We start from the raw sequence: 16,146 nt of genomic DNA, 5'->3' as shown, positions 1-16,146 counted from the left end.
GGAAGACAGGGATTAGATGTATGTAGGATACAGATTTCCTGTACCATATCTGCACTCAGGAAGTGTTGCTTCTCACCGCAACTCCGGATCGGAGAATACCTGCAACCGACTGCCATGTTCTGCTTGGCACGACGGCTGGCTAATATCGACGTGCTTTGTTATATTCCTTTCAGATCTTGTTCACCGTATAACCCTTCAACAACTCCAGGGGCACTTGAAACTGTTATTTTTTGATAGTGGTCGCCCCCAAAGTCAGTCTTCGTCACAAGTAATCCACAGGGAACATCGTAAGTGGAGCACGCATTCACCGCGGAGAAATAGCTATTCTCCGAAGTTGGGAAGTCAGCCCGGTCTGCCCTGGCGGGATTTGTGACCCAGGCATATCTCCAAGTTTAGTTAACATTGAAAATCGTTTTAGTATAGAAGGCCTTGTAATTTGTTCGGCAAATGGAAAAAGCTTGGTGTAACTAACATAGTACTCCGCTAGCGTGCCCACCAGGACTTATGAAAAAGAACCTATCAGCGGGCGAGTTGATATCTCAATGTTGCTGCCTAAGAACCCGCGAATTGCGGTTATCATATTTTTAGGCAGCAGGTTTGAAACACTTGAATACTTAAGGACTACCATTTACCGCGAAATTAGACGTTCGCATTGATTCTCCTGAGAGTCCCCGTTTGCAGATATGTTCACTTGGTTCCGCAAAAGCGCGAACGTCACCCAGGAGCCTGTCTGGGATGCGTCAACACTGACTATGGACCAACCCTCTCGGTCTCGAGATATGGACTCCAACATTGTTACAGAGCAACCTGTATGGCGATCCATCCTTTCATTTCAATATTTGTATCATTTTAACCATTTGGTGCTTTTAGAAGCCTCAATCTATGCAGATGCAACTCCGAGGTGGGGAGGGCGACGATGGATGTGGGTGTTGTGGGACTTGCTGCGGAGTGTAAGCCTCAGTCTCTAATATTTCTTGATTACGTGGGAAGCTTGTTAACCATGCTTAATAGATGCGCGGCGCTGACCTGCTTCGAATGCTGCTGTTAAATGTGCCCTTTACTCAGCCAAAGTGTGCAAGACTAGTGTCCAACTCAGGTTCTCTCTTAATGCATGAATATTGTTATCCATACATAATTGTACAGTTAGAGGCTGAAAGACAGGAATATTTGAATATGGAGAGTTATCGAAATTGTTCTATGGAATGCCCGTGGTTCTACAATACCTATCATCAGATATAACGTGTTTACCCAACTGGTTTTAGTAATGCTTAGTCTGCATATACATTTAAATACGCGCCAAAGCATTACTTCTCATTATCTAATGTATCTCAGCTTTGCGCTTACGATAGATATCTGTGTTATCATTCCTGGTGTAACCCTCTCCTCTACGCTAAATAACCTATTTGTGACAATAGGAATGCAACAATTCACAATGCCCTAAAGATGACTTTACAAAGACACTGTCCAGCTGAAACATGTCAAACACTTATCTTTCGAATGCTATGCACTGCACATGTGATCAGACTTAATTTGAGTAAGCAGCCTATTATATATGTAATCTAAAGCCATTCTCCAGTGATTTCTATGTTTTAAATGTAGATTTCAAGAGAAATGTATGAGATCCATATATTTCTTAGTAGTTAGAGTGATCATCGGTATTTGCATAGAGCCAAGCTTCAACAGTCCTATGCCAAGATGGGTACTGTGGGTCAATTATCGACCGTGCCTGGATCGCAATCTTCAGTGTGCGTCGGAGTACACAGGTCAGGTGCCGCTTCCCAGAAGCCGCAAGCCGGCCCCACCGGTCTTGGCAGTAGCGGCGCGGCACCTCAGCTTTTAAATACTGTACCAGATACCATGAAATTCAATTTCAATTATCTTCTATAAATATTTTGTTGTATATTTACTTATCGCACATGGCCAGCAGTCCTACTCTGATGCAACCCAACCCCTTACAGAATATTGGCAATGCATGATTCGCCTATATAGGGATCTTGGCATGTAGATTGCTGTGATCACAATTACTTGGCGTACTTTCAGCATACGGAAAATCGATACCGTGCATAATCCTCGTTTTAACATGAATTTTCTATGTGTCACCCAAATTATTGGGGTAAAGGTGCAGAGGCGGGATAATATTATCTACATATTAACACGCATGAAGTGTCATTTTTTTCCGGGGAAAGAAAGCGCGTTGTAACACTAAAAACACATAAACAAAAAGGGGGGAAAGGACAAGGAATACAATAGAAACGGAGAAATCAAGGAAATTACAGCATAGTCCTGGATGCCTGCACCAGCCGGCGAGGACGAAGCCCCCTACCGTGTCATTGCCATTAATCCTACGATGGGAGATGTACTTATGACATCTCCCTGTACTCTCAGAACCTGAGCTTCGCGCCCGGCCCGTGCCGGTCTAATGTAGGTCTAATCTGATCCATCGTTGCCGCAGTCATCTTGCAGGAAACTAATCACGTAGAATTAGCCCGATGTAACCCTGCCATGCTAAACAGCATACTCTGTGTCGATCCCAATTTCGGTCTCGAGAGGATTCACATTGGCCGTGGAGAAAGTTGGTGTGTGGATACAGCCTAGTATAGAGCTAAGGTCCTCCGCTCGCGCTCGTCTCTGGCTAAGTGGGTACATGCTAAGATAAACCCTGCATAAGCCAAACAGTTGGTGTCGATCAACCAGCCAAAGGATTGTGATCCTATTCCGATCATATGATACTGTCTGGATGGTCAATCCAGATGGGCTAATTGGTCAGCCTTGCCATCACAGAAGATCGTTTCCTAGCCCTCCATGCAGTAGTTCATTTCTATATGAGTGAGCTGAACAAGCAGTATTATAAGAGACGTTCTAGCTGGCTGCGAGGTGTTTCTCTTGGTCATCAATCGAAGAGAGGGATGGGACAAGTATTTCTCGAGACACCTACAGTCCCCACTAGTTGTATGCTTCAGATTTATATAGATAATACTCTCTGCTAATTAATATTTTCCATTGTTATTAATTTCATTGAACCTTGGTGGACGCTTCCGGGTACGGTTTCCTATCTCAATCGCCCAGCGGCCCGTAATATACCATTCGGCATATTCCAGCCTTCGTCGTCGGAAAACAAACATCGACCGGGCGTTTCTTGGATCAAATTCAAAGCCCCACGATGGCTTTTCATGCCACACCTGTCGATCACAATCAAAGAATACCGGGCCTCTCAACACGTAGCCACTTATAGTGGAAGGGTGTTCGCATAAAGTCTTATTCAGTGCCGGATACCCGAAAACTTCCGGTGTCTCACTAGGCATGGCCAAGAGTGTCTTTCGAGCATCAGGCACTGACGTGTAGCGATGGCTGGTTGTAGCCCAGGCACTAAATCTACCCAGTCACAGGCCAGTGGGAGGAGTTCAAAGCTCAAGCCAGGTGGTCCCATCGATGCTTGACTTACTAGCTTTTTCCACTCTAATCAGCCAAAGCTACATTGTTGCCTCCAGGACATAGGGGGTCAGCTCAAGGAAGACGAAGAAAGATATTCTAAAGAAAGGCTTATAGATACCACTAGATTGCTCTAGTAAACCGGGATCAATCCAAAATATAGCCCAATCCTGAGGTTGGCCTTTCATTGGGGATAAATCGAGTCCTTTCCGATGAATAAAAGGAAAGCCGTGTTATATACACTACTCAAATACTAACAAAATACAGAATAATCAAATTAATCATGTCTTCGCCATACTGCGAATACTTTACGAGAAGGAATGAGTTGTTATATCCGTAAATCGCCAGTCATAGTACGCAAGCTGCTGATAGGGCTTTCCACTAGATGAATTAGCACCTAATGGAGTATCACGACTCCCTTTTCCCTCCACGCAAGTATGTAGGATGCCGATAGACAAACACATATATCTATGCTTTATTAGCGGTCCTCATTAACCTGTTGTAAGCCAACCATCTGGACGCACAGTACGCGGGTGTCCACTGATTCCCACGACCAAGCTCTATCATCTAGACGGGAGATCAGCCAGTTACACAGCACCATCAGAGTACATTTTGCCCACCTTGTCACTTATTATCTGCCATTTCATGTCCGCCCAGTGAGCATGAGCCTCAAACAATGCCGATTTATCTTCGTCGGTATGCAGGCGCAGTCGCTTTTGGAGCCGCATGTACCGTATTTGCAGAGCCGGGGCACGATATCGCTTTCCGAGAAGCTGCTCGAAAGAGGCACTTATCTCCTGCCACTTCTTACCTCGGCTATCCCTTAGGATCAGAAGTAGTTCGTCTTCAAAGCTCAAACACCGGTCACATCTAGTTGGGGATCGTTCGGTTCCTGATTGATCGGGAATGAATGGCAGCTCCGCCGATTGAAGTTCGATACTTGGGGAGTTATATATCCAATCTGAGAATCTATCTCCTGGTGTATCAATGGTGGAATACGTGGCAGTCTCCGCCTCGCTTGAATTCATTTTTGAGTCGCCGGCTGATGAGTTGATTTCGGGACTCTCGCCGGACATTGGGAGGGTACCCCCCTCAGGAAACAGGTTCATAGAGAGTTGTAGCTCATTCCAGTTCACAGGGGACATATCGAGAGAGTAGCATTCAAAGTCTGTGAGTGACATCGCTGCTGCTGGTGTTTCGTGGGATGATTGGTTCTTCATAATTTAATCAAGGTATATCTGCCCCAGACTTTCATAATAAGTCTTAGTCGTATAATAGGTCTATATGAAGATAAGGTAGGCACTCACGCACCGTATTTCTTGAGATGGATATATCCGTCTCTATCAAAGGTCCGAGTATTTTGTTAGGCAGAAGGGGCTATATATTAGTAAGGATCTAGAAATTGTTATGAATGGCATTTTAGCCCCGAAGCATCATAAATCAGGTGATTTCAGTACTTCTTACGATTTGTTCGTCCACTTTTTGCCACTCGAATTTCTGTCGGGTATGAGAAATTAAACCCATAAGTGAGTCAGTAATGTACCATACTGTCGTTAGTGTGTAAATAGAATTTCCGACGCGCGTCTTCTTGTGCAGGAATCGTCCTTAATATCCTTGACCAGGGTTCCCGAGGCACCCGGCAGCCGTGGGCCCTTCTCCTGCACTACGGACGCCCTAGTAAGAAGTTTATATGAACGAGCTCAAAGCTGACGTAGTGGGAGTCGAACTGACTAAGCTTCGGCTCAATAAATAATAATCTGGGAATATTCTCAGGATTCTACTTAGTTCTTTCTACCTGTCAATTTCCTTCATCCGAACCGACCGCGAAAAGATGACTCTTACCTTAGATCCCCCAAAATCTTCTCTCCTAGAGCAGTTGAACTCTCCACCAAAGGCATCTTTACAGATCCTCGGGACACATATCACGAACGAACAGACCAAAGTTATTGATTTTGATCTCTGGGTCGACTGTTTGAAAATAGTGGGGATCAGGTCTGGACAATTCCTGACAAATTATAAAAGCGATTGCCAGTCCTGGAATCACTCCGCCAACGGTTGCAGCTTTGAGGCGATATTGGATGGCTGGCTTAATGAATGGCTGGGAGATCGTACTGATGGGAGATCGTATGTTTTCCAGCCCAACATTGTTTATAATGCTAATAGAACCCCGGGTTCCAGCTGGACGCTTTCTAAATTAGTTTCTTTCCCCGATCACGATTGCGCTGCGATGAAAGCTCATATAGAGAGGCTGGCACGCAGAATCGCCTACGGTGGGTCTGTCGAGGTAGTATTTCACACTCCGTCAATAGAGGCAGATGCCTTACCGGAGAAACACGACGTGCAAATTCGAGTGGAGTGGACTTTTGATTGTCCATTTACTCCCACAGATCAGGTGTGGAACGAGTTGGTTATGAACGCGATGGTCGACCGCAAGAAGGGCTGGATCTCTCTAAATGACCCAAAGCGATCCTACGGGATGTCTCCATTCCGAAGGGCTATCAGACATGGCAATAATTCCAGGATTGTGTCGCAGGAGCAGAATACCAATGGGTTTACGCTCTCTGTACAGCAATTCTCACGGTGGGGCTGTGACGGCTCACCATGAAAGGAGTTAGGTCAATATGGACTAGCAGTGTTGTTTTTACTCTGGTCGCTCTGTTGTTGTTGTTGTTTTACCGTGGCTCTATGTTCATTGTTAATGCATTACATTGTGTTAGATGTTATAGAATGGAAGTTGTTAAACTAGGTGCTGATGGGCTTTCTGTTTAGAAGCAACCTTTATTCGATTAAATATTGAGTTATTTATATGAGCAAGCTATATCGCTGGTAGCAGGACGTCTAGCATTGTAGTAAACTGTATTGCCTAATGTATTGTACAGTAGATCATTCTGACATCCAGGCCATCAATATAGGCCTTCCTTGAAAGACTATACAAATTCTAATATGTAAGCCTCAAAGCCTTATATCAAACTCAGCAAATATATGAAGGGAGCTCATCGCCCGAATGCTCGATACCAATTTCGTACTCATTATCCGTATTGTCATACCCGTACCCAGCCTCACCATTGTCAACGCAGTGGCTGATAACCGCCTGGTTAAGATCATACCATGTATTCGTATCCACGGCTACCTGTCGACATTTGGCACAGACGTAGGTTAAGCAGGTGCCATATGTCGCTTCGTGGCAGTAGCCCGGCTGTACGAGAAGTGTTGATTGGTAATTCTTGACTTGGGTATTCAGAGTGTTACAGTCGTCGATCAAAGGGGGTGACCCAGCATGCTTAGAGTGTGTTAGTCGAACTCCACAGCTATCAGTTGTTTTACGCTGAAGTTGGTTGCAATAGTACTTACCCCAGTACAACCAATAGCAAATGCCCGCTTTTGCAGCTGGTTCGATTGGGTATCAAGCTCCACAACACGGCTAATTCTCGTATCATTTCCGACGGGGCGCTCCACAATCCTCCAAGTAAATCCTTCTGGGAGCTCAGGAATGTCTTCCGCCGTGGAGATCTTGTGGTGTTCCTCGCTTTGGGGGTGGCTTAATATCGAGGCAGCATTGCTGAATGCTATCAGAACGGCAAGAACGGAGCCATTTTGCCAGAATTTTATTTTGAGAGGGTCGATACTAGGCCAATGCTTTAATAAAGAAATTGCCAGTGAATGTGATGGGTCCAACAATTGAATTTCGAGTGTCTGAACGTATATAACGGCTTCTGGCTGTTTATCTTCTAAGAGTAGCCGGTGTCCGATACTACCTGTTATACTATATGTTATACTACATGTTATACTATATGTTATACTACATGTTATACTATATGTTATACTGCCTGTTATACTGCCTGTTATACTGCCTGTTATACTACGTGTTATACTACCTGTTATATTGCTTGCTATGGTAATTTCTTGTATATGTAATATCTATTAAGTCTTTATCTAGGACTTGGAATGTATTTATATCTACCCAATCAGCCGTAGTCCTCTAGAAAATCATTAACATCGCTGAGCCATCTATTGCATTGCATAGGCTTCACGTTTGATCCAATACCAGAGTCCAGCGCGATGTACATCAATTTTCATTTCTTCGCATTATTCCTATTTCTACGAGCTATGGTAGTATCTGCTGACAACGCAAATGGATGCCGCAATTCGTGAGCTTGCTTTATCCTTTCTCTGGTGCCTATCCGAGAACTAATGATTGAACAGAGCGGACCCCCATGGCGGTCTTCCCAAGAATATATGTCGCTGCCCCGATGGTGAGTCTTTCTACATGTATATGTCACACATAGGCACGTGTATATACTGAGACTATTATCAATCGCTCAAGGCCTATGCTACAGTGATATAGACGATGGTGTTTGTGCGGATCTGAGCAAGCCGGTTGCTTGTATTAGTTGATGGGCTTAGAGGCAATCTTCTGGGAAACTCGACATTCATCTCTTTAACTTTTGAGGTAGAGAAAATCGCTAGCTCTATTGTGAAGACTGAATTTAATATTACTTCTACCGAGTAGATAGATATTATCGTTGAATCTCACTATATAATTATGTTCATTAAAAGCTTACGCCATTTAATCGTCACATAGTAGGCGGCGGAAAACGGTTATCTGTTTAAAGCTACTCATTATATAAGATTTTTAGAGCTAATATAGTAAATACGGTCCTGCCCTCATCTTTAACACTTGACGATTCTAGAAGTGCCTCTATAGCATTGAGCTCTACCTGTAAGACACAGCTCAGAGTGATCTTGAAGTCACTTCGGTGCTGAGGACTATAGAATATTAGATCCATTCCATATCTTTGGGGAGATGGGTTGTGTCCTCTGGAGCTTTTGGGTGAATTCCGCCATGTCGTCCACGAGTCACATCGCGTTGGCAGGTTGCGGCGATCCTTCCCAATAGTGTGCAGATAAAGCCCTATTACAGGTTGACAACTTATTCATAGGACTAGGACTACAATCTCTTGATTTCCTGTAGGTCTTGTATTATATGCGCTACTATTTCGTTCACATACCTTGGATACAACTTCTGATTATCATTAAAGTCAAACTGGGAGCTGACATCAGACCTGAAGGCTCTTTGGAAGGAGTCTACAGTAGTTAGTTAAAGCCGAGGGATTATTCTAGGATTGGGACATAATTAGACCTTTTATAGAATGTTTTCTTCTCTAGGGAGATTGAAAACGAGCTTGGGGGCGTTCAAGCACTATGGATTCTGTATTCCTGTATATCCCCCTGTACCGGTTGTATTTCTCCTGATCTGAGATTATGAATGACCTATGCTCCCTCTGTTTCTGGCCATTAAACACTACATTCACCGAATGAAGAGATTGCGATCTTGTGGCCATTGTGCCGCTTGCAGCTACCTGGGGGGGGGGGGGGGGGGGGGGGGAGGGGGGGGGGGCTCGGTACGTGTGGCTAAATCTTCAACGAGATAAAGCATCTGAAATGCGAATAGTTCGAGCTTATAAAAGTCGCTATTATCTTAGTTTCTCATATCCAGATATAGAATCAAATGGATTAGGCACAATCAGACAAAGGCGAAACTTGAAACAGCAAAAAATGAAAGAACATCACAAAATACAGTATGTAATACCCGATTACAGCACTCTTGCCGCAGTCCCAATAACTATGGGAGGACCTTTGGATAGTACCCTATCTTAGGATCTGCTTTCACCCCATACTTCTTTTTGTTTATATGGTTAGCGAATAGCGAGCAGGTGAAAGGGCAGAAAGGTATATGAAGATTGGATGGTTAGGGCACATACTTTCTTAGCAAAGCCATTCACGACCTTATAGGGGTTGAAAAAGCCCTTTGGGGTTTTGCCACCTGTTCATTGGTATTAGCATAGTATCTTAATAAGAAAATAGGTATCAATTGACTAATTTCTGTCCATGGGAAAGAATCATGGGCTAGATGAGCTGCTTACTCTTTGTAAGAACCAGAGTCTTTTTGACTATATCTTCCACTTTGTAGCAGTGTGATTTGGACTAGCCGATAAATTGTGGTAGTTTGAGCATCACCCTTGGAACGACCCTAGGAATGATGCATCCATTCGCCATGTCGGTCAGCACTTTATCACCGTCCATAATGCTGCACAAGTTGGGGTGTTCTGTGATCGCTGCGTTGCCTGTCACACAATTTTCCATTACATCCTCGTATATCTCCCTTACCTCGGGCAATTTTAAAGGCATATCCCCCAAGTTTGACCACAAATATGGAAAAAGTCCGTATTTCTTGTTCCATAGGAGGGGTTCGATATAGGCGGAAATCATTGGGTATGTCACAACAAACCCTTTACTGCAGAAGTTGTCCATACCCAACAGTAAAATTTATCTCCTTCATTGACAAAAAGTTCCGCCCCCTTTCTGCATTCTTGCGGTATCATGTCTGTTGGTGTATGGATCGTGTTGAAAAAGCCACCCTTGCATTCTGCAACAGCTGTAGTAGCAAGCGAGATCGCGGCTATGAATGGCAAGATATGAAAACACATCTTGACCAAGGAGTATATGAAACAAATTATTTAGGTGCCTCAGTCCTCGAAGATTGGAATGTAGGAAATCAAATGAAACGAACGGGAGAATAGAATATGAAAAGAGTTGGCTACAACCCTCTTTCATATCATTGATTGGAAAAAAGGTCAACCTCTTTTTAAATATTATAAGAGCCTATTGGAAGTATACCCCCCTGTTCTTGTTTGCGAATGTTTTGCAAATGATCGACATGACTATCTCAATAGTCCCGCGATAGTGCCGTAAAATTGAATTAATTTTTGAGATATATGAAATACCATCATAGCCTAGATCTTGTTAGCTGGGACATGATTCGTTTATTTAGAATTCATAACTGATCTGAAAGTGGGCCCAAAATCATTGGCACTCTTCTTTGCATGCAACATAGCGATGCATTGGTGACTATTTTCAATAGCGTTGACAATAGACTACAGTGCAGTTGGAGCCATTGCTCCAGCTGTTCAGCCAGCTCATATTCATTCAACGGGGTCGCATGGTACACGCTGCGAGCTTTGCTCATTAGAAAGAAGAGTACATCATATGCAGTGTTGATCAAGGGCACCTCTCATACCATGTCGGCTGGTTTCCATGTTCGAGTGATCTATCATTTTCGTTCCTCCTCTTAAGGCGAGCAGCGTGGCCGCCAGCCCTTCAGCAATTTTATTGCACATTTTAAAGCAATACTACCGTTTTAGTATGTCCCTTGCTGGTCGAACGCTGCCTAGCAGGAATTGTAGCCACTGGCTCCCTGCAGGCTACACGTATAGCCAAAAAGGGACTAGCTAGTAACCAGGAAGATTGACGATATATCCTTCAAGGGGGTGGGCCAAACCGATCACCCCAGAGATCCTCCAACATGACGATCATAGCATAAGAAAACATAAATCAATCTCCGACGCACAAATTCAGAGCGCCTGTTCGCAGCAAAATATGACGGTCCAGACGAAGCTGGCTGGCATTGAGGATGATCCATCCGCTTCTTGAATCTAGGAGCGGAATCATTTGGTTTCTATGTTAATAATTGACCCAGTAATCATAGACAAGGACAACTACATTGAAAGCTTCGTCTTTCTTCATCGAAGTGTGCAGTAAAATGCTGAATGTTAATATTTGACTTGCAGTTTCCAACATCCCCAACCCCATTTCTGAATAGAACGCGTTTATGTATAAATTCTATCCATCAATGACATGGAACCTCGCAGCATGCGTGGGTATGCAGAGCCTGCCTGGTGGCAGAGGCCTATTGTAGCCTAAACTACCGGAGGTGATTGACATAATGTCTGTACACACCATATACCTTTTCCGAAACCAGGTTTATATCTAATCTTCCAAGGTGAAGCCATCGGTCACGCTTGATTTGGTAGTGGGGATGCTGAACGAACCCACCTGTGGATTTAGATACAACCACCCATTTACATGCGTCTATTGTTTTATTATATACATGCCTTTTCTGTTCCTGTTTTAAATCATCGCTTAAGGAATCAGAGGCTTTGTAGAACAACATGCAGAAAATGACCGCTTTTATAATAAATACTTCACAGCAGCATTTCCACCTATATCTCCCTGCCTCAAGCCGAGGCTGACGGCAAACCCCCTGTAACTTGTGAAAATGTGCCCGGGACATATCGATAAAGGGACCGAGGCTGACTAGTTAAATTTTCCATAAGCTAAAGCCCCTCTTTTTATGCAAGGCTGAGGTATTGGAATAGTCTGGACCACTCGATGGAAGTAAAGAGTGTATTCCATGCCTGATGGATACCTGCAATTCTGCCTGGCTATGATTCAATCCTTCGTTGGCCCCGCCCATAATTTACTCTGTACGATTGAAGCGCCCCATAAATCGATCTGGAGACGTCAGCCACTGCACTGAGGATGCAGCTGTGATTTGATGGAAGGGGTGAAGGGGAACTAGCCAAAGAGCACAAGGCTGAAGTGGGTGAAAATGAAATAACAGGTACCACCGAGTAGGTGTAAAATATGGGAGTATGAGGCAGGAACGAGGAAGAAGTTGGTACTTGCTCGCTTTACAATTTATAAACACTTGACCACATGTTTTTCCATTTGGGGTGGTCCTTTTTACTACGTGTACGACTGGAACAGTTACAGACTACTCGATAAAACAGTTCAAAAGGTTATTTGGAACGAGTAGAAGGACTCTCAGTGTTGTTATTGATCACTGTGTATAAATCGTACCTAGCATTATCGCCTTGAATATCCGTGCTCTACGCCGAGAATTATTTTCAAAGAATATAAATAACAATAAAAATAAAACAAAATGCTATCAAACTTTCAAACGCTCGGTTCGGGGTATTTGAGATCGGGTATCTTGGGCTTAGTCTACCAGACTAAACACTTAACGCACATGCTGTACAAACTGAAACAAGACAATATAACCCTAAGCCTTCCATACTCTCCGACACATCGGGCACGTAGACTTAGGGGAGACCTTCAGCCACGATTCAATGCAGGTCGCGTGGTAGTTGACTCCACATTGGGCTTTGCACCAGGATATTTCCTGCTGTTCTTCCTCGTCTTCCGTATCATGGTGAGCGTCATGCCTAGCTCCAGAGCGAGCCTTTTTCAGGGACTCATAGCAGATGCTACAGTCTCCTTCAATAGGTCGGCGAGTAGAATCGCCAGAACATGAGGATGTCGTAGAGGACAGAGCAGCTCTCGAGCCACTGCCAAGGAGAGCACGATTAGAGGTCGCGCGAATAGTCGCTGTTGGTATATTCGACAGTCCACAGTTCGATGCCGCAACAGAGGCAACCTGGAGGCCTGCTTGGGAGTTGTAGGCTACTGCTCTTGTTCTATTCGTTCTTTCTTCTGTTGGAACTGCAGCACCACTCACAGAGAGCTCGCGTCGTCTATCGGTGGAGTTTGTGGTTTGAGTGGCGCGTCCATTGACGCGAGTTCCTTGCGACGGTGTTGGTGCCGCTCTAACAGTCTGTAGATTTCCACGCCCCTCAATACGAACTAGAGCCCAGTTCTCCAGATTGGAGCATTCCACCTCTACAATTCGCCGGGATCCTGCCGCAGGGCTAGTCCGTTGTCGCTCTCCAGCAGTTCGCTGAGTAGGCGCAGGAGACACACAGGAGCCCAAGAATCGTTGAACCTTCCTCTTCCACTTTGAGGCAAGTTCGGGGGCCTGATTCTTGTGCCACCGTGTGCACAGAGTGTAAGGAGCCAAAGCCTCGAGCAGGTCGTTGATGTCTCATCCCGCATAGAGGTCTTCAGTCCCTTCGTCTAATAAGTACATGGCGGTTTGCCGGTTCCGCGCATTTGTTGATTGATGGCAGCGACGACCCTGTGATGGAGCGTATCCTGCGCACCATCGTTCCCCCTCTGGGTAGACTTGGATGATCTCGGAGAGGTGGGGAAGGAAGGTTGTTTGAGCTCGTGAGTATGGAGAAGGCATAGTAATGATTTTACGAGTTGGTTTCTAGGAAGCTGGGTGTTCTCTAGGGTGTAGTACTTGTAGGAGATTTCGCAAGAAAGTCATACTCTCTATATACCCTGATATGACCCCAGAGAGACCGGGGTACTTACTTGTCTGCCTAAGGCGCAAGAGGGATGCACGATAGTCCAGCCACGCATGCGTGGCTCAGCTCAAGGCCAAGTCCTTGCTTTATGCAACATAAATCAAATGTAGACTAGCAGCCGTGACATTATACTGCAAGTTAGGGGTGGCAGTGCCGCCGGGCTGTCTTATTGGGACGCATAGACAGGGGTTGTCAGATGCTAGCGGTTATGCCGTGGCTCTCACTGGTTAGCGATGGAGATGGTGTGATAAGATACAGTAGTTACCCATCCAAACTGGCTCCTCGATCACCATAAATAAAAATCCTCCTAATTGAAACCCTTTCCGTTTCAGGATAAGTTTTAAGGCAGCACCATTTTCCATGCCGGAATCAGACCTGATCGCGGCATGCGCGCACGCGATCCTTGTCCTGGCAGCTACTGAATACCTATAACCGACCCCGCAACTAGTGTAGGGGTCGGTTATAGGTGTCTTTACAAACTTTGATCTTTGAACACATGAAATCTCAACAGAAATCCGGCTTCGTTCTTAACCATCTTCTGTAGAGGGCGACGGCCCACCTACAAGACGCGCATGGGAGCGGACTGGGAAGTATGGGCAGGGAGGGAGCAGCCTCTAGATCAATTGAAGTTAAGTCTATGCGTGAATCCCACTGCCTATAAATAGCTGAAGCTGCGTTAAATGACACAATGGCTATGCATGTTTCACCATTTGCTTAAGTACATTGATACATTGGGATATTTCTCACGAATGCTTACGCGAATTCGGGATCATGCAGCCACACCACCCGGAATCCCAGCTGTTCCCTGCGTGCTAAGGTCTCCTTCTTCCACTCCCGATATGCTGCCAGTTCGCTCTCTGTATAGACATAACCTAATACATCTCGCGTATCAGTGAAGTGCCGGCGTGCCAATGGACCGGCAAGATCAATCTCCGCGTTCGGCTCCCCATTCACGAGAACCTTGATAGTTCCAATCCGCTCGTAGAGGATCTTGCCATATTCTGCCGTGTGGTAACCCATCGCGAGAAGGCCATAGATATACCCTAATAGGTATTTTGCGAACCATTCGGGTCGGGTCTTATAATCAGACAACTCAAAAGTGACTCCAGTCTCGGTTCCAGGAAGAGGATCCATCCTATGATGGCGTCCCCACCACCAGCGATAGTCGACTTCGTCCGGGGGAAAGGAGAGCTCTGGTTCTGCGGACTGGAAGTCGAGCACTAGCGTCTTCACGGTCACATCCCGGTGGACGTACGTGGGATCTTTTCCTCGGCTCGTCTTTTCATCCACGGGCCCATACCGGAGGAACCGCTCCAGCAAGGCGTAGAAGCTCCATTGGAATCCTAGATGACCACCGTCCCCAACTTGGGAGCGCGCGGAGTCGCGCGAGAGAATATGGCCAAAGAGGCGGACGTTGACATGTAGCGTCGAGACACGGTGCGTGAGTCGTGGCACAGACAGCCAGGTGGGGTACAGCCCGACATCATTGAGGACCGATAAGTCTAGAACGTATGGAGAGGATGAGATGCGGTGCAGGGTTGCCAGTGTCTCCTCTGAGAGCTGGTGGTTGGTCCGGATGAGGCCACTCGCGTTGTAGGGACAGTGGCTTTGTCGTCGCTCGTAGTAGATGATCTGGCGCCATGCCCGGTACCCCATGTCACGGAAACTCCCTCGGTTGGATTGGGATGGTGCTGCGGGCGGTATGCGCTGGTCCTTCAGAACCAGCTCGATGATGAGTTCCCGAAGCTCGAGGGGGAGATCCAATAACGACGGCATGGTTTTTGCTCCTTGACTTGTTGACTTGACGGTTGACTCTTTGTTACAAGAAGAGTGAAGTGGGGCTTTGGCCTTTATGATCTTCGATAAATACCCGCGCCGCACTTCTCAGCCCCAATCCACGACTAGTCCGGTCTTTATATAGCGCATGTACTAGTGAGTTGGCGTGTTCCCGCCACCTATTCCATAGAAAATGGGATTTTTAATTTATAGCTAGCAGAATACTAGCGGAACAATAATATTAGACACATGGATATGTAGATTTGTATAAGTAATACTATAGTATACAGGAACTAATGATTTATAAGTGTAACAGCGGTATACTATCAGGGTATTCTGAATCGTTAACTCAGAATTATCTGACCTTTTGGCCTAGTTGGGAGATGGGAGCGTGTTTGCCTGGGCCGTACACCCTCACAATATGAATACTTATTTACATGCTTAGGTTAGTTCTTTGTAATCAATTACAATTGTCATTAATAGCTATATTCTAGTATTAGGACCAGCTCAACTCGTACTATCTAACTATTGAGAATACGTACTCGATAGGCCTGGCCCTTCTATCTAGTGTTAATAGTCCATGCACCTCATTTGCACTACAGATACCCTCTGACCTTACGGCCATGTCTCGCCGATCTGGAGTGAATTCTAGCCATCATACTAAGTTGTATGTAACCAAGATAGCTAACTGATCGCAGACTCCTTGGATGAAGCGCCGGTCGTAAAAAGAAACGCGAGGGGACATGAGACTCGCTGCCACGGAACTAATAGGCGGCTGTTTAAGAAGAGCACTGTCAATATGTGGCTAAATGACAGAAACGTGCATTGTGAAATAGCCTCAATGATTCTATCGGACCATGTCAAAAAGTTGCAAATCGTCCCTCTCCTTAGC

At 45.4% G+C, this 16,146-nt stretch overlaps 6 protein-coding genes across 6 annotated transcripts; 2 read left to right on the top strand and 4 right to left on the bottom strand.

Annotated features, from left to right (window-relative positions):
* Positions 1-638: 638 nt before the first annotated feature.
* Positions 639-1,235, top strand: BDV27DRAFT_121497 (uncharacterized protein). Its single transcript, XM_032065380.1, has 3 exons — positions 639-809; positions 871-950; positions 1,012-1,235. The coding sequence occupies exons 1-3, from the start codon at positions 684-686 to the stop codon at positions 1,046-1,048; spliced, it is 243 nt and encodes an 80-aa protein (XP_031932079.1). The 5' UTR covers positions 639-683; the 3' UTR covers positions 1,049-1,235.
* Positions 1,236-3,527: 2,292 nt separating this feature from the next.
* On the bottom strand, positions 3,528-4,738 carry BDV27DRAFT_121495 (uncharacterized protein). The gene is made up of 3 exons (XM_032065379.1): positions 4,050-4,738; positions 3,954-3,996; positions 3,528-3,897 (listed from the first exon to the last, which is right to left on the bottom strand). The coding sequence occupies exons 1-3, from the start codon at positions 4,647-4,649 to the stop codon at positions 3,827-3,829; spliced, it is 714 nt and encodes a 237-aa protein (XP_031932078.1). The 5' UTR covers positions 4,650-4,738; the 3' UTR covers positions 3,528-3,826.
* Positions 4,739-5,068: 330 nt separating this feature from the next.
* On the top strand, positions 5,069-6,183 carry BDV27DRAFT_121492 (uncharacterized protein). The gene is made up of 2 exons (XM_032065378.1): positions 5,069-5,553; positions 5,608-6,183. Exons 1-2 carry the CDS (start codon positions 5,261-5,263, stop codon positions 6,032-6,034), a joined length of 720 nt encoding a protein of 239 aa, XP_031932077.1. The 5' UTR covers positions 5,069-5,260; the 3' UTR covers positions 6,035-6,183.
* A 217-nt stretch (positions 6,184-6,400) lies between these two features.
* On the bottom strand, positions 6,401-7,022 carry BDV27DRAFT_153451 (uncharacterized protein; the record flags this gene model as incomplete). Its single annotated transcript, XM_032071784.1, has 3 exons — positions 6,401-6,709; positions 6,781-6,955; positions 7,006-7,022. The coding sequence occupies 3 exons, from the start codon at positions 7,020-7,022 to the stop codon at positions 6,401-6,403; spliced, it is 501 nt and encodes a 166-aa protein (XP_031932076.1).
* Positions 7,023-12,331: 5,309 nt separating this feature from the next.
* Positions 12,332-13,354, bottom strand: BDV27DRAFT_141531 (uncharacterized protein; the record flags this gene model as incomplete). Its single annotated transcript, XM_032069833.1, has 2 exons — positions 12,332-13,149; positions 13,243-13,354. The coding sequence occupies 2 exons, from the start codon at positions 13,352-13,354 to the stop codon at positions 12,332-12,334; spliced, it is 930 nt and encodes a 309-aa protein (XP_031932075.1).
* Positions 13,355-14,026: 672 nt separating this feature from the next.
* Positions 14,027-15,426, bottom strand: BDV27DRAFT_121490 (uncharacterized protein). Its single transcript, XM_032065377.1, has one exon. The coding sequence runs from the start codon at positions 15,252-15,254 to the stop codon at positions 14,232-14,234; it is 1,023 nt and encodes a 340-aa protein (XP_031932074.1). The 5' UTR covers positions 15,255-15,426; the 3' UTR covers positions 14,027-14,231.
* Positions 15,427-16,146: the final 720 nt, after the last annotated feature.

The sequence above is a fragment of the Aspergillus caelatus genome (assembly GCF_009193585.1).
Source record: "Aspergillus caelatus strain CBS 763.97 unplaced genomic scaffold BDV27scaffold_16, whole genome shotgun sequence".
In the NCBI taxonomy this organism is placed as follows: Eukaryota; Fungi; Ascomycota; class Eurotiomycetes; order Eurotiales; family Aspergillaceae; genus Aspergillus; species Aspergillus caelatus.
The sequence above is the reverse complement of the archived record's forward strand: the minus strand, read 5'-3'. Positions and strand labels throughout refer to the sequence as shown.